At 40.0% G+C, this 21479-nt stretch overlaps 1 protein-coding gene across 1 annotated transcript in view; it reads left to right on the plus strand.

Annotated features, from left to right (window-relative positions):
• The window catches only part of LOC140453682 (protein tyrosine phosphatase type IVA 2-like), a 126566-nt gene that overhangs the window by 90857 nt on the left and 14230 nt on the right, over positions 1-21479 (plus strand). Inside the window, exon 3 of the mRNA XM_072548606.1 lies at positions 4024-4116. Coding sequence (XP_072404707.1) covers positions 4024-4116 — 93 coding nt within the window. The remainder of the gene's footprint in view (positions 1-4023; positions 4117-21479) is intronic.

Genomic DNA, 21479 nt, shown 5'->3' on the forward strand with positions numbered 1-21479 from the left:
GGTGGGGGGGTAACTAAGGTTATGTTCAGGTTCACGAGCTTTTGTGAGAACCAGTTCTGACAACTGGTCACTACCTGAAATATTACTCTACCTTTTGTCCATCAATATTGCTGGGCCTGCTCAGTATTTCCCATAGTTTCTGTTTTACCATTCTTTTTCCAGTAAACCTTTATGCCCTGGAGATTCTAAGCATGCATTCCAGTGATTAAAACAGCCACTTTTAAAAGAAAGCAACAATCCTAAAGCCTAAAAGTTGCTGTTTACACTTGTCTCAGATACAATTAATATAAAGTTAACTAGTATGATGCTGCTGTTGTCAAGGGCTAATGTAATTAATCGTATTAAATGAAGAAGTTTTATCCTGGAACTTTCTCAACCACCGACAAAATATCTTGTGTTTCTTTGAGGTAAAAAAAATGACAGTACTCTTCTTCTGAGGTATTTGATAACGTTCTGTTGGATAAATGAGATTTTACTGGGAAGGTGTTGCTACAGATGGGAAAGATATTGCAGATGATTTAGCTTTGAACAAGTACTGACTCAGGATTTCTTACTTTGCATTTTCTCAGCCTCTGATGCAATCCTGGGTTAGCTTCTCCCAACACCAGAATTTGAGGTCAAAACTTTGACCATGAAAACACACTCAGACTCTGACTCTCTTGAGGGTGATACTGTGGCACAGTGGTTATCACTGCTGCTCCACGATGCCAGGGACCTGAGTTTGATTCCATCCTCAGGCGATTTGTCTGTGTGGAGTTTGTGCAAACAGTGCAATGTACCTGCGTCTCCATGGTTTCCTCTGGGTCCTCCAATTTCCCCTCTCATTCCAAAGATGTGCAGGTTAGGTGGATGAGTCAGGCTAAATTGCCCACTGTAACCAGGAATGTGCAGGCTAGGTGGATTGCCACGGGAAATGCAGGTTTACAGGGAGGAGGGCTCTGGACGGGATGCTCTTTGCAGAGCTGGTGTGGACCCGATGGGTGAAATGGCCTGTTTCCACACTAGAGATTCTATGATTCAAAGATTGCTTTGGTAAGCAATTGTCAGATATTATGATTACCCGCCAAACTTAATTATAACTCTTAATATGATGCGGCTGTTTGGCTTCAAGTAGTTGGGTACACAGTGCATGTGTTGCATATGCAGAGTAGCAAAGACAGGACTCTTGCTCTTTAAACTTTCAGTTTGACAGGCAGACATATGCCTCTTCATTCTGACACGAATGTTTGCAAACTGCCAAAGGCTACACTTAAGGAATTTTGTCACATGTTTCATTGTCTCTGCAGACAAGTTATGTGAATGTTTTAGTCATCAGGTTTTAGTCATCAACTGAAACCTTAGGTTCAAAAAGCTTTCCTGAACAAGCTGATCACTTTGTTTTCCCTTCTGCTGATACGAAAGTTGTGGTTGTCATGTGTATTGCTGAATACCTTGATGTTCTGTCTCTGAACCCGCAGCTAGCACATATTCATAAGTAAACAGTAAAGCACAAAGCATGTCCTTGAAGACTATAGTCTTACCTGGAGTTGTCTCTGAGCAGCTCTACACGCAGAATCTGTTTTCCACACCAGGATCACCAACTTGGAAAACATTGGAGAGTATCTGAAGATAAAACCTGCTGGGAGGACATGACACAATGAATTATTAGTCTACACTAAGAATACCAATTTTAGATTTTGTGATGGAATTGACGGACAAATTTGCTAAATCTTCAAATGACCGTCTTGCTGCTGCAAACTGTAGACAGCGAACCTAACATCTGTGATAGTTAAGTTACTTGAGAAGATTGAGAGATAAGATATACATGCATTTGGAAAGACAGGGTTTGATTAGGAGTAGTCAACATGGCTTTGTGTGTGGGAGATCATGTCTCACAAATTTGTTAGAGTTCTTTTAATGAAATGACCAGGAATGTTGATGAGGGAAGGACAGTAAATGTAGTCTGTATGGATTTCATAAGGCCTTTGGTAAAGTTCCACATTGTACGCTGCTCAGGAAGGTTAGATTGTATGGAATCTAGGGGGAGCTGGCACATTGTATACATGGTTGATGGTAGGAAATAGGGGGTTATAGTGGAAAGATGCTTGTCAGACTGGAGGCCTGTGACCAGTGGAGTGCCCTGGATTGGTGCTGGGCCCATTGCTGTTTGTTATTTATATCAATAATTTGAATGAGAATGGATAAGGCATGATTAGTAAATTTGCAGATGACACTAAAATAGTCAGTATTGTGGACAGTGAGGAAGATTATCAGAAATTGCAGCAGGACCTTGATCAATTGGGGGAGTGGGCTGAGAAATGGCAAATGGAGTTTAATATAGATAAGTATGAGGTCTTGCATTTTGGAAAGTCAAATCAAGGTAGGAGTTTCATGGTGAATGGTAGGGCCTTAAGGAGTGTAGACCTTGGAGATCAGGGGCATGGTTCTCTGAAAGTGGAGTCAGGGCAGTGAAGGAGGCTTTTGGCACACTGGCCTTCATCAGTCAGGGCACTGAGTATAGAAGCTGGGAAGTTATGTTGCAGTTCTACAGGATGTTGGTGAGGCCACACTTGGAGTTTGGTTTTGGTCACCTTGCTCTAAGAAGGGTGTTACTAAACTGGAAAGAATGCAGAAGAAATTTATAAGGATGTTGCCAGGACTGAAGGGTCAGAGTTATAGGTTGGACAGGCTAGGAGTTCTTTTGTTAGAGTGTAGGAAACTGAGGGAGGATCTTATCTTGGCATGGATAGGAAATGCACTCAGTACTTTGCCCAGAATTAGGGAATTGAGGACTGGAGGTTAGAGGGGAAAAACTAAAAGGGAACCTGAGGGGCAATCTTGTTTACACATAGGGTTGTAAGTAGATGGAATGAGTTGCCAGCGGAAGTGGTTGAGGCAGGTACAGTAACAACAGTTTAAAAGGCATTTGGACAAATACACAGGAAAGTTTTAAAGGATATGGGTCAAGTGCAGGGAAATGGGGTTAGCGTGGATGGACATTTTCATCGGCATGGCCCAGTTTGGGCTGAAGGGCCTGTCTCCATGCTGTAGGACTCTATGAAAGCAGTGAGAGTACTAAGCTTTTGAAAAACCTTACGTTGAGCCCATTGTAGCACAGTAGCGATGCCTTTCAGATTCCTTCAGCTAAATATTAAATACACGTTTCTCAAAGACATATTAAATTCTTAGCATTACTGAATTACTTAACTTGAATCAACCCCACGTGATGCAGAAACAGCCAAACTCTAGTCAATCTTGCAGGTCTCTGCTTCTAATTGCCACTGCAAAATTCACACCACAAATATCCAGTTGCCATCATGGAAAAATTTGTCAAATTGCAGCAATATGATTTTCTTCAACCCTGAGGACTTTTTTATTTCTAGTAGTCCTGATAAAGTTCCAACTAGAAGTAAAATTTGCAATCACTGTTGGTTAATTAAAATCTGTCAAATTGAAGGCAAAAGCATCAAGGTATAGTTCAGGTTTGTTGCTGTTCTTGTGCTTCAGTAAACTCGGAACTTTATTTTTACTTCGGTTTTTCCTTAGTTTACGTCCTAATTGAAACAACAAAAAACAGCTTTAAGAAAAAAATGCAAAGTGATTTAAAAGTAAACCATGTGATTTTTTTTTTCAAAGGTGCAAACACCCCAAAAATGTGCAAATCTTTAGTTACTGGTAGTATTTCCTGCTTCCAAAGCAGAAGTTAAGAATTTGAATGCTCATGGGGTCAGAAACCATGCCAAAGTTACAGCTATGGACTGATATCCAGCAGTTGCTCAGACTGTCAGCTGCAAACCACAAACCCCAGCCTGTTGGATCCCCAGTGTTGTACGGGAGCCCATAAAAAAGCATTCCACAATAATAAAACTGACCACCCTCCATTGTGACATTGCCTTTATTTCATTACCCATAGCTGACCATCTCCTTGACAAATCAAAAGTACCATTCAAACCAACCAACCAACCAATCAGGGAAAGCAGAAACAGGAAAAAAAAATCTTCTGAAAGAACCTTTTTAATGCAAACTATTGTTGTGCCTTCTCAGGAACTCAAAAAGTTTGGTGTTACCACACTGGTTCGAGTTTGTGAAGCCACCTATGACAAGGCTCCTGTTGAAAAAGAAGGCATTCAGGTTTTGGTAAGTAGCTATTAACTACAAACAGAGTCCAGGTTTTGGACATCATCTGATGATATGCAAATTGTAGAATTTTGATTTTGTTCCAGAGATTTGAGTGTCCACTGAATTACAATCTGAAAGTGTAATTGAACAAAGCCAGAAAAAAAGTATGCCTGTGAAAAAGTCATGTAATCCATCCAGTTCAACTTTATGATTTCTATATAGCTAGAGGATCAGCTGATCATTGCTCTTCCTGCACCTGGCTTAATCCTTATCAAGAGCTACAGGTGAATGGAGTCAGAATGACCTCCCTGTGATACTACTTTTTTAATAAAAGGGGAATGATGCGCCAAAAGACAAGGTGGGACATAGATTTAACAAAACTTCATGTTTTGTTTGTTTATTGGTAACAGTGTGTCTAAGCCCTGATTTCATGGACTATGTAGGCTCTGGGGCAACAAATGAGCATTCTCAAGTTGCTGAAATCAGCCAGATTTTGGCACTTTGACTCTGATGTCACATCTGCGAGGCAACAGTGATGAAAACAAACATTTCCAAACTTCCAGCCTCATTAAGACAAACCAGGACTTGAACTGTAAAATAGGATTTGATTGACTTCACATTTCAGTGTTTGCATTGCAAGTGCAAATTAGACACCTGCTAGAATATGGCATTTTAGGAAGAAATTTCCATTGCGTAAACCCATGCTGCCAGTCACAGAGAGAGAGAGAGAGAGAGAGAGAGAGAGCACGGAGACAGACCCTTCGGCCCAAACTGGGCCATGCTGACCAAAATGTCCATCCACGCTAACCCCATTTTCTTGCACTTGACCCATATCCTTCTAAACCTTTCCTATCCTTGTATTGGTCCAAATGTTGTTAATGTACCCACCTCAACCATTTCCACTGGCAGCTCATTCCATATGTGTACCACTCTGTGTAAAAAGAAAATGTTGCCCCTCAGGTTCCCTTTTCTCTTTCCCCTCTAACCTTAAACTGATGCCTTCGAGCCCTTGATTCCCGAACCCTGGGAAAAGTACTGAGTGTATTCACCCTATCCATGCCTCTCATGATCTTATACAGTTCGATAAGATTCCCTGTTAGTCTCCTACACGCTAAGGAAAAATACGCCTAGCTTGTCCAACCTTGCCCCATAAGTCTGACCCTTCAGTCCTGGCAACATGGTGGCACAGTGGTTAGCACTGCTGCCTCACAGTGCCAGAGAACCGAGTTCAATTCCCGTCTCAGGCGACCCTCTGTGTGGAGTTTGCACATTCTCCTAGTGTCTGCGTGGGTTTCCTCTGGGTGCTCCAGTTTCTTCCCACAATCCAAAAAATGGTGAATTGGCCATGCTAAATTGCCCATAGTGTTAGGTGAAGGGGTAAATGTAAGGGAATGGGTCTGGGTGGGTTGCGCTTTGGCGGGTTGGTGTGGACTTTTTGGACCAAAGGGCCTGTTTCCTCACTAAGTAATCTAATCTAATCTAATCTTAAAAAAAACATTCTTGTAATTTTCTTCTGCACTCTTTCCAGTTTAATAACATCTTTCCAATGACAAGGTGACCAAAACCAAACTTAATACTCCAAGTGTGGCTTCAACAATATCCTGCACAACTGCAACATAACTTCCTAACGTCTATACTCAATGCTCTGACTGAAGAAGGCCAGTGCGCCAAAAGCCGCCTTCACTGCCCTGTCTACCTGTGACTCCACTTTCAGAGAAACGTGCACCTGAATTCCAAGGTCCCTTTGTTCCACTACACTCCTTCAGGCCCTACCATTCACCATGAAACTCCTACCTTGATTTGACTTTCCAAAATGCAAGACTTCACACTTATCTACATTAAACTCCATTTGCCCTTTCTCAGCCCACTTCCCCAGCTGATAAGGTCTGGCTGTACAGGGCATTGGTTAGGCCACTTTTGGAATATTGTGTGCAATTCCGGTCTCCGTCCTATTGGAAGGATGTTGTAAAACTTGAAAGGGTTCAGAAAAGATTTACAAGGATGTTGCCAGGGTTGGAGGATTTGAGTTATCGGAAGAGGTTGAATAGGCTGGGGCTGTTTTCCCTGGAGTGCTGGAGGCTGAGGGGTGACCTTTATAGAGGTTTATAGAGAGGCATGGATAGGATAGATAGACAAAATCTCTTCCCTGGTCTGGGGGGATCCAGAACTAGAGGGCATAGATTTAGGTGTGGGGGGGGAAAGATATTAAAGAGACCTAAGGGGCAACTTTTTCTCACAGTGGGTGGTACGTGTATGGAATGAGCTGCCAGAGGAAGTGGTGGATGCTGGGATAATCGCAACATTTAAAAGGTGTCTGGATGGGTATATGAACAGGAAGGGTTTGGAGGGATATGGGCCGGGTGCTGGCAGGTGGGACTAGATTGGGTTGGGATATCTGGTCGGCATGGACTGGTTGGACCGAAGGCTCTGTTTCCATGCTGTACATCTCTATGACTCCATGCTGCAATTTCTGATAACCTTCATCACTGTTCACGATACCTCCTGTGTTAGTGCCATCTGCAAATTTACTAATCATGCCATTTTCATCCACATCATTGATATAGATAACAAACAGAAACCGGCTACATCAACCCCTGAGGCACTCCACTAGTTACAGGCTTCCAGTCCGACAAACATCCTTCCACTATTAACCTCTACTTCCTACGTTCAAGCCAATTGTGCACCCAATTTGCCAGCTCCCCCGGATTCCATGTGATCTAACCTTTCAGAGCAGTCTACCATGTGGACCCTTATCAAAGGCCTTTCTGAAATCTGTATAGACAATGTCTACTGCCCTGTCCTAGTCAACATTTCTGATCACTTCATCAAAGAACTCTTAACAAATTTGTGACTCATGATTTTCCATGCACAAAGCTATGCTGACTATTCCTAATCAAACCCTGTCTTTCCAAATGCATAAATATCTTATTTCTCAGAACCTTCTCAAATTTAAAAATCATACAACACCAAGTTATAGTCCAAATGTTTATTGGGAAGCACTGTTTCTTCATTAGGTGCTCCAACATCATCATCTCAACTGACTTAACGATCACAGATGTTAGGCTTACTGGTTTATAGTTCCCAGGTTTTTCTCTGCAGCCCTTCTTGAATAAGGACACAACATTCGCTACCCTCCAGTCTTCTGGGACTTCACCTGTGGTTGATGATGTAAAAATATCAGTCCTTGTCTAAAACTCTGTTTTTATGAGATATAACAAATCCACTAATGGATCTTTTTCCCAGAAAAAGCGTGATTTTATTTGAGAGCTCAGTTCTGAATAAAGTTAGGAAGTGACCAAATGGAAGACTTCATGTGCTATCTCTTCTCAAGCATCACAGCGTAGCTGAAATTTATCTATTTGCTGTACTTAAAAATTACTTAGGACTTATTCAATAATCATTCGCCACAGCTTGTTATTTTATGTTCTTAAACCAAACTTTCTTTATCCAAGCTGGTGATGACCTTCCTGTACAATGAGAATATAAGAACTCTGAGCAGGAGTAGGTCATCTGGCCCTTCAAGCCCACTCTGCCATTCAATAAAATCATAGCTGATCTTATTGTGGCCTCAGCTTCACTTACCCACCCTCTCACCATATCCCTGAATCCTTTATTGTTCAAAAAATTATCTATCTAAGCTTTACAAACATTCAATGAGGAAGCCTCAACTACTTGACTGAGCATGGAATTCCATAGATTCCATGAGCCTCCGTTTTGATACCTAGCCTTTTCTACAATAGTTTCAGATGCTTTCTTAAAATCCAGTTGGACAGCATCTGTTGTTTTTTCCTTCATCAACCTTGGCTATTACAACATCAAAAAGTTCAGTTTGGTTAATCTGAGCTGGCTAACCTTAATTAACTTAAAGCTCTCCAATATCCTGTTGATTTTATTTCCCTGATAATTATTTCTAAAACCTTGTCCACTATTGATGTTAAATTGGCCAGCCTTAGTTTCTAACAATGTCCTTTTACCCTTAAATAAAGGAGTGACATTGCCAATCTCCAATTCTCTGATACCTTCACTTATCTGGGATGCATGCCATCTGGACTGGGTGACTTAACTCTTCTAAGCCTAGCCAGTTTGTCCATTCATCTATTACACTGCCTGTAACCTTTGTTTTAAAGTTCATGGAACGTGGACTGGGCCAATCTTTATTGCCCAAATTGAGCTGGAATAAACAGTGGTGAGTAGCCAACTTAAGCTGCTGCAGTTCTTGGTGTGTAGGTGGACCCACAGTGCTGTTAAAAAGGGAGTTCCAGGATATTAACCAGTCATCGCTGCAGGAATGGCAATGTAATTCAAAGTCCGAATGGTCTGTGGCTTGCATGAGAACTTGGAAATGGTGGAATTCCCAAGCGTCTGCTGTCATTGTCTTTCTAGGTGGTGGAGATTTAGGTAGTTTATAGTGTCCTTATGAAGGAGCCTTGATAGACTGGCACCATTGTGCATCGATGGTGAAGGCATTGATTGTTGAAGTTGGCGGGTGGGATGCTAATTGTGCAGACGGTCTTCTCCTGGATGGTGATGAACTGCTTCAGTGTTGCTGGAACTATACTCATCCAGGCAAGTGAGTAGCATTCCATCACACTCCTGACTTGAGCCTTGTAAATTTTGGATATTCACGGGGGAGACAGGAGATGATTTATTCATTGCAGGATTTGAACATTGATCAGCACATGTAGTGTGAATATTACCTGCCAGTTACCAGGCCAAGTCTGTTTATTGCCAGGTCTCCCTGCAGAAACATGCATTGCTTTGGTACCCGAGTCAGGAATTATGCTGAACATCACAGAATCATAAGTGAATGTTTCTATTCCTGACCTCATGATGGAGGGAAGATCAGTTACCAAGGACTTGTACCCCGAGAAACATCAGGCAGTGATGTCCTTGTATTGAAGAATTGCAGTATCGCTGATTCTATTGATTATTTTGTCAACATCCTTTTCCTGTAAAGCACAGAGCATTGACTAAGTATTCTAGCATTGCCTTGCCCACTATGCATTTCTCAGCCTCTTTGTCCCTAACGGGACCAACTTCCTATCTTAGTATTATTATCTATGAATCAGTTAAAACAAATATTTATATCTTATTTTAACTGCTATTTTATGGATGCATTTTATCTTTGCTGTCCTAGTTTCCCTTTCATTCCCACTGTTGATTATTTTTGGCCTGATTTGAAGAATTCACCTGAAATACATGATTCATCTTTTGTTTTGACCATATTTTCTATCTCCTTCGTCATCCAAGCCATCCTAGCTTTGGTTCCCCTACCTTTCATCATCATTGCAGTATACCTAATCTTTGCTTGAAAAGTCTGTTCTTTCAAGATCACCCGCTGTTCCATTAGTTTATCCTGCCAGTTTTTTTTCCATTTTACCCTGCTGGGTCCCTTTTTGAAGAAAACTCTTATCCAATTCTGAAATTCTACTTTAGATTAGAAAAATCTCCTCATAGTTACCAATTTAAACCTTAGGAGAGAATTATCTTTCTTACCCTAGTGTTCATTGTTCCTCAACACCAGATCCTGCAATGTCTCCTTCCTAGTTGGACCAAGAAAACAATGCTTAAGAACTCACTCCAGAAATTCCTTTGTCTCCACCCTTAACATTATCAAACTCAACAAGAGTAATGTAATTCCCAATATCTTTGTGCAGCTCTTGTACATAGAACATAGAAAAATACAGCGCAGTACAGGCCCTTCGGCCCTCGATGTTGCGCCGACCGAAGCCTACCTAACCTACACTAGCCCAATAACCTCCATATGCTTATCCAATGCCCGCTTGAATGACCATAAAGAGGGAGAGTCCACCACTGCTACTGGCAGGGCATTCCATGAACACTCAACCCGCTGAGTAAAGAATCTACCCCTAACATCTGTCCTATACCAACCTCCCCTTAATTTAAAGCTGTGTCCCCTTGTAACAGCTGACTCCATACGCGGAAAAAGGTTCTCACTGTCAATCCTATCTAAACCCCTAATCATCTTGTACACCTCTATCAAATCTCCCCTAAACCTTCTTTTCTCCAATGAGAACAGCCTTTCCTCATACGAATCTTTAATTTCACTGTAGATTTTTTCCCTCCATCACTTTCTTAATATCCTGAAGTTTACCAGCGTGTTCGTATCCTTGTTCGTATCAAATCTAACAAAACAGATTTGCTTTTTCCTTGCCTGTCTTTTCTGGCATTTTGTATCAATGAATATTAAGCACCTAGTCTTCCCCACCTTTAATTCATTTTTCTGTTATTATTATCACTATACCATATTTCAACATGATTATTTATGTTTGTAGCTTATCAATCTTGTCTATGCATGCAAAAGCTAGTGAAGGAAATAGTAGCATATTAGATAGAAACCATTCTATTCAATACTCCTGAATATTCCTCTTTTTCTACTTCTATACACTGGAGCCCAACCTCTGCCTGTTTAGTTTGATGTGGAGGTGCTAGTGTTGGACTGGAGTGTACAAAGTTAAAAATCTCGCAACACCAGGTTATAATCCAACAGGTTTATTTGGAAATACTAGCTTTTGGAGTGCTGCTCCTCCTTCAGGTAGCTGTGCAGCAGGATCATAAGACACAATTTAAAGCAAAAGTTTATAGTGTCATACAACTGAAAAGATATATTGAACAAAACTAGATTGCTGTTAAGTGTTTCATCTTTTAGAATGGGTTGCAGGTTTCGTTTCATTAACATGCAAATCCCAGAACTACTTTTAAGTCTCATTCTCGAGAAAGCTTAAGGCTTTATATTAAAAAAAAAGTGACATCGCAGCTCAGACAATGTATTAAAGGTGTGAGGTTGGATTCTGTCTGTATCCCGATCTCGAGTCAGACTGGTTCTGTTTTCAAAGTATGAATTTATAAAGTGGTATATGGATTGAGTGCTTGCATTAACTGCCTGCAAATTGTGTGCTTTTTGAGCAAAATAGAATGTATCTGCAAATACTGTACTACTTTGGAAGCACAAGAAAATTTTCTGATTCAGAGACTTGACCTACTCTTGGGAAAGAAGGTAAGGGTAGGTGACTGAGGTGTCAGTGGGAGAGCACTTTGTGGCCAGCAACCGTAATTCTATTAGTTTAAAATAATGATGGGAAAGGATAGACTAAATCTAAAAGTTGAAGTTCTAAATTGGAGAAAGGCTAATTTTGATGGTATTAGGCAAGAACTTTCAAAAGCTGATTGGGGCAGATGTTCGCAGGTAAAGAGGCGGCTGGAAAATGAGAAGCCTTCAGAAATGAGGTAACAAGAATCCTGAGACAGGATATTCCTGTTCGGGTGAAAGGAAATGCTGGTAAATGTAGGGAAAGCTGGATGACTAGAAAAATTAAGATTTTGATTAAGAAAAAAAGAAGCATATGTCAGGTGTAGACAGAAGAGATCAAATGGACCCTTAGAACAGTATAAAGGCAGTAGGAGTATACTTAAGAAGGAAGTCAGGAGGGCAAAAAGGAAACATGAGATAGCTTTGGCAATTAGGGTTACGGAGAATCAAAAGGGGTTTTATAAGTACATTAAGGACCAAAGGGTAACTAGAGAGAGAATAGGGCCCCTTGAAGATTAGCAAGGCGGCCGATGTGTGGAGCTGCAGGAGACGGATGAGATACTAAACGTGTATTGTGCACCAGTGTTTACTGTGGAGAAGGACATGAAAGATATAGAATGTAGGGAAATATATGGTGACATCTTGAAAATGTCCATATTACAGGAGGGGGTGTTGTATAAATCCCCAGGAACTGATCAGGTGTACCCTCGAACTCTGGGGGAAGCTAGGGAAGTGATTGCTGTGATGTTTGTATCATTAGTCACAGGCGAGGTCCCGTGAGACTGCAGGTTGGCTAATGTGGTGCCACTATTTAAGAAAGGTGATAAGGAACAGCCAGGGAACTATAGATCGGTGAGCCTGACATCGGTGGTGGGCAAGTTGTTGGACTGAATCCTGAGGGACAGGATTTACATGTATTTGGAAAGGCAAGGACTGATTAGGGATAATCTGCAGGATTTTGTGCATGGGAAATTATGTCTCATTAATTTGATTGCGGTTTTTGAAGAAATAACAAAGAATTGATGAGGGCAAAGCAGTAGACGTGATCTATATGGACTTCAGTAAGGTGTTTGACACGGTTCCTCATGGAAGACTGGTTAAATCTCATGGAATACAGAGAGAACTAGCCATTTGGATACAGACTGGGTCGAAGGTCGAAGACAGAGGGTGGTGTGGAGCATTGCTTTTCTTATTGGAGGCCTGTGACCACTGGTGTGCCACAAGGTTCGGTGCTGGAGCCACTGCTTTTTGTCATTTATATAAATGATTTGGATGTGAATGTAGGAGTTATAGTTAGTAAGTTTGGCAATGACACCAAAATTGGAGGTGTAGTGGACAGCGAAGAAGGTTACCTCAGTACAACAGGATCTTGATCAGATGGGCCAGTGGGCTGAGGTGTGGCAGATCGAATTTAGTTTTGATAAATACGAGGTGCTGCATTTTGGAAAAGCTAATCCCAGCAGGACTTATACACTTAGCGGTAAGATCCTGGGGAGTGTTGCTGAACAAAGACTTGAGTGCAAGTTCATAGCTCCTTGAAGGTAGAATTGCTGGTAGATAGGACAGTGAAGAAGGCGGTTGGTATGCTTTCCTTTATTGGTCAGAGCATTGAGTATAGACGTTGGGGAGGTTATGCTGTGGCTGTACACGACGTTGGTTTGAGCGCTTTTGGAAGATTGCGTACAATTCTGGCCCCATTCCTATCAGAAGGATGTTGCGAAACATGAAAGAGTTCAGTAAAGGTTTACACGGATGTTGCCAAGGTTGGAGAATTTGAGCTATAGGGAGAGCTGAATAGTCTGGGGCTGTTTTTCCTGGAGCGTTGGAGGCTGAGGGGTGACATTGTAGAGGTTTATAAAATTGAGGGGCATGGATAGGGTGAATAGATAAGGTCTCTTCCCTTGGGGTATGGGAGTCCAGAACTAGAGGGCATAGGTTTACAGTAAGAAGGGAAAGATTAACAAGGGACCTCGGGCAATATTTTCATACAGAGGGTAGTTTATGTATGGAATGAGCTGCTACAGGACGTGGAGGAGGCTGGTATAATTACAGTATTTAAAAGGCATCTGAATGGGTATAGGAATAGGAAGAGTTTAGAGGGATATGTGCCAAGTGCTGGCAAATGGGATTGAGTTAGGTTAAGATATCTGGTTGGTATGGACGAGTTGACGCAATGACACCTAATTGGTGCCAGATCTAGATTATATTTTTCAGGATTCAAACTCACTAGGTTTGAGCACGTGCTGAAATCCAGACTGGTATGTTAGTCTAATACTGACAGTCTTGCCCTTCCTGATAGATGTAAAAGATCCACTGACACTATTTGAAGAAGAGCTGGTGCATTTCCATCTTGTTCTGATCAATATTTATTCTCAACCAGAATAATGCAAACAGGTTAATCAGTTTATTAATTTACTGGTATTTGAGGAACCTATTAGGTACCTGTTAGGTACAAATTGGTTGTCACTTTTTCTACGTTGCTACAATGACTACTTCAGAAGTGTTTCAGTGGCTACGAAGTCCTTTGCCATATCATGAAAGAATGTGAGTTATTTGTGTTTAATGTCAGTTTTTAGCTTTCCTGTCTTTTATGGACAGGGAATAAGCCTTTTTGTCATTAATTTTAAGCACTGTACGCCTGGAAACTAATTCAGTTGGTCCTTGATAACCTGCTTAGATACTCCAGTAATCAGATCAACGAATGATATTTCTATAATTAATAATCTTTGTAGATGCCTGGAACATAGTTTTGAATCTCTGAGCTGCGGCAAATATTCTCTTGGCTGTTGATTTTCTGTTCCATATCTATCCTCATATTTACGTTATCCAAATGATTGACAATTAGTGGAAAACTTAGTCCCACCTGCACCAGAGGTGTGTAATAATGTCTCTGAACAGTTTGTTTAGAAAATTTCTGTAACTAACTAGAGTCTGTCCAACAATTGGAATGTTAGTTATGTCTGCCAAATTACATGTAGTGAAGGTTAGATACTGAAATGTATTGCAATCTCATTTTACAATACGAATGGCTGCTACTTGCAGAGGTCGGTTAAAACAAGGAAATAATATTTTTCAGTGTAACTTTGATCCAACTAAGGTTTTAATACTTATACTGGAAGGAAGGGCTGCTCGTTGCATCAGAGCCTCATTCACACACATCTTCCCTGAACAAATTCAGGTCAAACTTGTGCTGCTACTTCCAGACCGGCTCACGTGACTTTTGATCATGGCAGTTAGCATGCAAGCATATTGTGACTTACGATAATGCAAGTGTATTCAGTAACCAGATCTCCAATTAAAACTTTCACTGCCAGATATAATGTTAATGAGAGGCAGAGACAGTTGAAACCTTTGTCCCATTGATGCCTGGAGTCGAAGGCTGTGGCTGCCATTCCAGTCAGTACCAGTACAATTAAGACTATAGAAGAACAGACCAGTCATCCAAGAATGAAGCCAAGTTTTTGGTTTTTGTGTATTGAGTAATACCTTGCAATAGTTTAACAGGAAATAAGTGTACTGAGGACAACTACAAAGGGCATTATAATATAGTTATCTTCTAATATAGTTATCTTCTAATAGCAAACTAGGAATTGAAGTTCTGAACTTGAGAGCTGATTAATATTTTAAGTAAGGATTGGATGCTTAGCTGCTATTTCCACGGTAAGAGACTAGATTATAACTTCTGCAGAGGCCAGCAATTGTTGCCTAATTTCTCTTGAACCAAGTGACTTGCTAATACATTTTGAGAGCGAAATTAAGAGTGAATCACATTGCTGTGCATCTGGTGTCATGTAGGCCAGAGCAGGTGGTGGTGATTTCCAGTTTCATGCAATTAGATTGGTAGTTCTGCATATGTAACACTTTCCCTGTGATAATGGAAATTCTTGGTTGATAAGGTGAATGGTCAAGCTCTGCAGGCTCACTCCATGTTAAGTACCTATATTCTGCTGTCATTTGATGTTCACCAGAGCAAAGTTCAAGCAGCTACAATTGTTGCCATTACTGAATTGTTGATGCACTTCAACTAGTGACTGGAGTAGAAATAGATCACTCAGGGATGCGTTTCCTGTTTAGAGCTGGAGAAACCCCTTTTCTTGACTTGTTGCCTGACCAGTGAGAGCTTGCTATATTGGTTCGTTTAATTTCAGCCACAGGATAGGATAGTTGATGCTTTAAAATTATTGTAACCTTTTGATTTCAGATGAAACGGACAACTAAAAGTTTCAGTGCACCTAGTAATTTTTTTTTAATGCATCTAAAGTGTATTTTCTGCTGTTTAATCCTTGAACTGGAACTTTGATTCTATGCAATTGTAATGGCTGAGTTTTCATAACCTTAATTTTAGCAAAAAAATCAAAAGATTGTGATACCTAGAAAATCTTTCTCATTTAATGAGTCTTTTTTGCAGTATATTCTATTGTTTATCAGATGGGAGAAAAAAATGTCGAAGTAAAACTGGTTCTCTTGATTTAACTCATTGATGTTTCAATGTTGTTAAACTCTTGGCTGAAATGGTCTTGTAATATCTATGGAATCTTCCCTACTTGCATCATAGCGAACTCCTGATGCCTGAAAGTGAATTTCTAGGCATTTTGGCTGTAGACCTTTCTGATGGAAGACCATTTAAACAAGCAGCTGTGCTCACGTGATATTGGCTAGAGAACTTAATCCAAGCCTTGATATCACTGACTCAAAACAGTGGCTTTCCTATCACCAGAGATGCTGCAGAAAAGTGTTCCATGGGTTGATTTTGATTGTTACTACAGCAATGGTACTCCAGTTATTTCCATTTCAGTGCTCAAGTTGGGGATTGCCAGCAACAGCAGCTATAATATAAAAAGATAATTGAATATCCCATTGTTTTGACTGAGTTTTGGCCCTTCCAATAAAAATTGTGTTTCAATCCCTGTTGATCTAATGTGTTTTTAAAATGCGGAAACTCCTAGAAGTTTGGCCAGATCCTGAATTGAATTCATGGTTTTCCACAGTAAGGGTAATTTCTATCATGGTGGGGAAATTCAATTTGAGTTCCATTTTAAATATCTATCCAGGAGAAGAGTAAAAGGTCAATGCAAAACAAAGTGAAAACCACTCTTCTCATGGCAGCAGTGTCCTAAAACTGCAGATATTTATGAGAACTATGGCATAGGAATAAAAATAATGGGCATAAACTGTTGAAACTATAAGCTTCTGAGGGGTTGCTGAAGATGAGTCAGAAATCATGTTGTTGTGTTGCTGCAGATAAATGCAGCGACATGTAAAGTGGGTGATTGTTGCCACAGATTATTTGGGAAGAGGTTTGAGGGAGTCATGGTCAGACAATGAAGTAATTGGTTTGATTGCTTCCTGAAAAATAAATAGCATTTTCAGTATCCATTCTGGATAAGTAAACGTACATTCTTCTGTATTTCTCAAAAATAAATCTGCAAGTCAGCAGGGGAGATGGCCCTTCATTTACAGCAGACAATTGACTTCCCACAAAGGTAATCTTGGGTGTGTTTGTCATTACCTTTCTCACCTGACTCCAAGGAGTAAACAGGTGTATTCAGTACTTCAAACCAATTTGTGTAAGATATCAAATGTGCAACAATAGTATTTTATAGAAAGTTTAAATGTTTTCTTGTCAGCAAGCAATCACTTAAAAGATTTTATGTGGCATTCTATTTGTTCCTCATTGGTAGTTTTTGCTAATTGTTTTGTCATTGTGGTCCTTAGAAATGTTTTGAGGCCGAAATTGTTTTTGTTCACTTTAGCTGTGCTTTGCAGTTTCAGAAATGTTAAGTTAGTGCTGAACATGTGCAGCAGTAACAGATTTGCAATGTAACAGTGTTGTACATGTAATTAAATCGCTTTTAACATTCTTTAGAGTGTATTATTGCAGGAGGCTGTTGGGTAAAACTGGGGTCAGAATGTCCTTCTATTGTAAAGGAATATAAGAAGACTTCTTTTTATCAACTTTGAGTCAGTATTTCCAGTTAGGTGGAGTCTGGTGGGAGGGTGTGGGACGTGATGATAATTTCCTTAACACACTGAAGCAGTCAATGTCCAAATGAAGCAAGATCTGGACAATATTCAGGCTTGCACTGAAAAATGGCAGGTAACATTCACACCACTCCGATGTCATACTATCTAAAGAGACAATCTAACCATTGTCCCTTGACATTCAATGATGTTGCCATAATTGAATCACCCACCATTAACATCCTAGAGATTACCATTGACCAGAAGTTGAATTGGACTAGTCATATAAATACAGTAGCTGTCACAGAAGGTTAGAATCTGCAGCAAGTAACCTCACCCTTTGACTCCCAAAGTTTGTCTACCATCTCATTTCAAAATTCAGGAGTATAATGGAATACTCCCCACATGTCTGGATGAATGCAGCTTGACACCATCCAGGACAACGCAGCCCATTTGGCACAACATCCAATCCCTCCACCACAGACATTCAGTACCACCAGTGCGTCATCTACAAGACATAGTGTAGAAATTCACCAAAGCTCCTCAGACAATACTTTCCAAACCCACAAGTGCTTCCATCTTGAAGGACAAGTAGCAGATATGTGGAGGCCCACAAACTTTAAATACCCATCTGAACAGCTCAGCATCCAGATTTGGATGTTTATTGCTGTTTCTTCAGTGGTATTGTTGGTGTACCTATATCACATGGAATGCAACAGTTCAAGAAGGCAGCTCATAACCACCTTCTCTGGGACAATGAGGGATGGACAGCCAGCAATACCCAAATCCCATGAGTGAATTAGTAATAAAATGCTTCGTAACCTTCATTGTTCTCATGTACCTTAGTTACTTGCATATATAAATTTCCTACAAGGGCTATAGCATTTAACTTTTCTGCTAATTTTAGGACTATGCGTACTTATAGGCCAGAGTGTGTGTGTGAGATATATGGATATGCACTAGCGAATTTAAATTATTAAAATCATTTCCACAACTTTTAACTAATAATAGCAGTGATGTGGAAGTGCCGATGTTGGACTGGGGTGGACAAAGTTAAAAATCACAGAATAAAGTCTGTGTCCTATGATCCTACTCGGCTAGCTACCTGACAAAGGAGCAGCATCCGAAAGTTTGTACTTCCAAATAAACCTGTTGGACGATAGTTATTGATAATGTCAGATATGTTTAAATTCAGGGCTGTCAAAGTTAATAAATTTCTACTATTGGATTTTAATCCATTTGTTTTACTGTGTTGCAAAATTGTGAAGAGTACTTGTGAATTAGAAGGCAGGAGGTTAGAATCTGTTGGTAAAAATTATAGGGGAGAAAATGTTGGTCCCTTTAGGAGGTGTTGTGCTTTTCAAAGCTTGGAGATTTAAACAGTCTGCAAGCAGCTGCAGATGCACAGAAGTTTCTGAAATTGAAATATATATGTATCAATTGAAATTGAAACACATGGCTGTGTGATTGGCAACCTAGGCTTGTTTTGATGTTAAGGCAACCAACTTGAATATTCGCCAATTAATTTAAACCAGGCCTTACATGCCAAAGCTCAATTGAATTTAAACTTGATGGCTTTGACCAATCCGATTGTAAATAAATTAATAGGTCACAAGGGTATAAAAGATGACATTTTGAAAATCAGGGTGAGAGAGACTGCCATGTGAAGAGTAAATATATGGCTCTCACATACCTTTTTAGATGGTGCTTAGAGAGTTTAAAGGTATTACAGCACTCTTAATATTTCTGACACACAATCGATATAGGAGTTTCACACAGAATTCAACAGAGAAAGGCGTTCCAGGTGGAGGGTCAGCAGAGAAGATGAGAAGCATTCTGGAAGATCTTTCCCAACTGTAATTTTGAAAGACTAAATTCTATTGTTTTCTTATTTAAGTGGGGCTTGTATTTTATTGGAACAGCATACCATTAGGATTTTGTTTTAATAGGGAGTAGTTAGGGAGGAATTGTTTGTTTGGAGGCTATACTATGTTGAAATTCAAATTGACAAGCTGGTCTTCACTGGTACAACACTTTCAATTTAATTAACCAGTCCATAGATATTTTAATCCATATTGTTCTTTTTCAATAGGCCAGATTTCAGGCTTTGGTAAGAAACCGCTGTTCCATAAATGTTCCATTTGTTTTGTGGATTATAGCCTCAATATTCAATCTGCATATTTTTTCAATGGTATCTAGGGTTTCAGAAAGGTTTAATTTTTAAACTGGCCAATGTCCAATTTTTAAATGTTTTGGCCTGCCATTTTGAATTTGCACTAAATTTCTAAACTCCATGAACACTGGGAAGTATAACATCTGTTTTACTGAATCTCTGTGGTTGATAGCACTTTCTTATAAACAGCCCTTTGTATTTCACCACCTATGTGGTATAATGTGCCATATATTACAGAAGCTTAGAAAATAGAAGCTAGAGTAAGCTATTCATAACCTAATGTCTATCTCAATGCCATACACCCCCCTCCACATCTATGTGTAGAACTTATTATAAACTCAAGTGTAGTCATTTTCACATGACCTTTTTAATTCTACAATTCACTTCCAGTATTAAATTTCTGCACGATAAATTGAAGATTGTGGTCAAAACATTTTATGGAAAATATTTGGAATGATTTGACTTCTTTTTAGCATACCTTACTGACTGCTCTGCCATTTTGTTATTTTTATACACCCTAATACATTTTAATCTAAATTTATTTTCCAAGATTCTACTTTGTTTTCACCTAGATATTTGAAGCTGATCATCTCGAATACTTTAAATAAAATAATGTGAATTCAGGAGGCAGTGATGTTGTCACTGCAATAGTAATCCAGACCCCCTATGGCATCCAGCCACAACAGATATTGATTAGAACAGAAAATTATCTGGTTTGTAGAAATAAAGGAAGAAGTAGTGTGGGCCAGTCCATCAAGCGTGTTTCTCTATTCATATGGTCATGGCTGATCATCCACTTGGTGTTCTTTTTCTACCTTCTTTCCATATCCTTTGATCCCTTTACTGTATCTCCAAAACTATATCTAACTCTTCCTTGAAAGCATTGACTGTTTTGGCTGAGAAGTTTTTGCTTTCTATGGCAAAGAATTCCACAGACTCCCCACTTTCTGCGTGAAGAAATTTCTCCTCACCTTAGTGACATCCTTTAGGGAAAGAATCTGCAGTCTTTCTGTTGCCTGTTTACATGACTGTAGACCAACAGTAATATAGTTGACTGAATTGCTCTTTGAAATGGCCTAATGAGCCGTATCAAAACTACTACACAATGTAAAGCAGGAAATTAAGCATGAACATTAACAGGCACTGGAACCGACAACAGCAAACCCCAACCTTGTCCATCTTCTTTACTATATCTGAGGCCTTGTACCAAAATTGGGAGAGCTGTCCCAGAGACTGGTCAAGCAAAAGCCAGATATTCTCTTAAAATAACTCTGTCCCAGATACCTCCATGGCCAACTCTGGGCATGACACAGATCCAGCAGAGATGGCATCCAATTCAATTTGTTCCATTTTATACCTAGGGCTGATAAGTGCAAGTAATATAGGTGTCACACAAGTACCAACAATGACAATCCCAAACAAGAGGGAGTCTGACAATCAATCTTTGATATTGCCAATCCTGACTCTTCCACTATCAACGCCCTGGAGGTTTCATTTATCAAAAGCTGACTTGCTGTATAAATATAGTGACTACAGAAACCGGTCAGAAGCTAGGGATTCTGCAGTAGGTGACTCATCACTTGACTCTCTAAATCCTGTTTACAAGTAACAAATTATGTATATAAAGGAATATTCTCCACTTGCTTGGGTGCCTGCAGTTTCAACAATACACACATTTGACACCATTGGGGGAAAAAGCAGTCTGCTTGATTGGTACTCTGTCCATCATCTTTCGTGTTCAGTCTCTTTATGACTGAAAGATTGTAGCTGTCTGTGCCATTTCTAAGATGCATTGCAGTAAATTGCCAAGATTCCCCTGACAACACTTGCTAACCTTAACACCTATAAGGCAGCAGATGAAAAGGAACACCATGATCTACAAGTTCTTCACCAAGCCTTGCAATCCTGAGTTGGAACTACTTTGTTCCTTCATTGTCATTGTGCAAAAACCCTGGAACTACTTTTCCTGACCAGTGTGATGTACTCTCCCCTCAAAGACTTCAAAAATTCAAGAAAGCAACTCCATCCCACCACCTTTAGGGCAATTAAGGATGGTCAATAAATGTTGGCTTCACCACCAATGTCCATATCCCTGGATGTTCAGAAACAAAAACAAAAGAAATCCTAATGTAACATCATTGAGGGGTCTTTTTGTTACTATAATTAGTATGCTGAATTGTGTTCAATCTCACGTTG

Source organism: Chiloscyllium punctatum, chromosome 27 (assembly GCF_047496795.1).
Source record: "Chiloscyllium punctatum isolate Juve2018m chromosome 27, sChiPun1.3, whole genome shotgun sequence".
NCBI classification, from domain to species: Eukaryota; Metazoa; Chordata; class Chondrichthyes; order Orectolobiformes; family Hemiscylliidae; genus Chiloscyllium; species Chiloscyllium punctatum.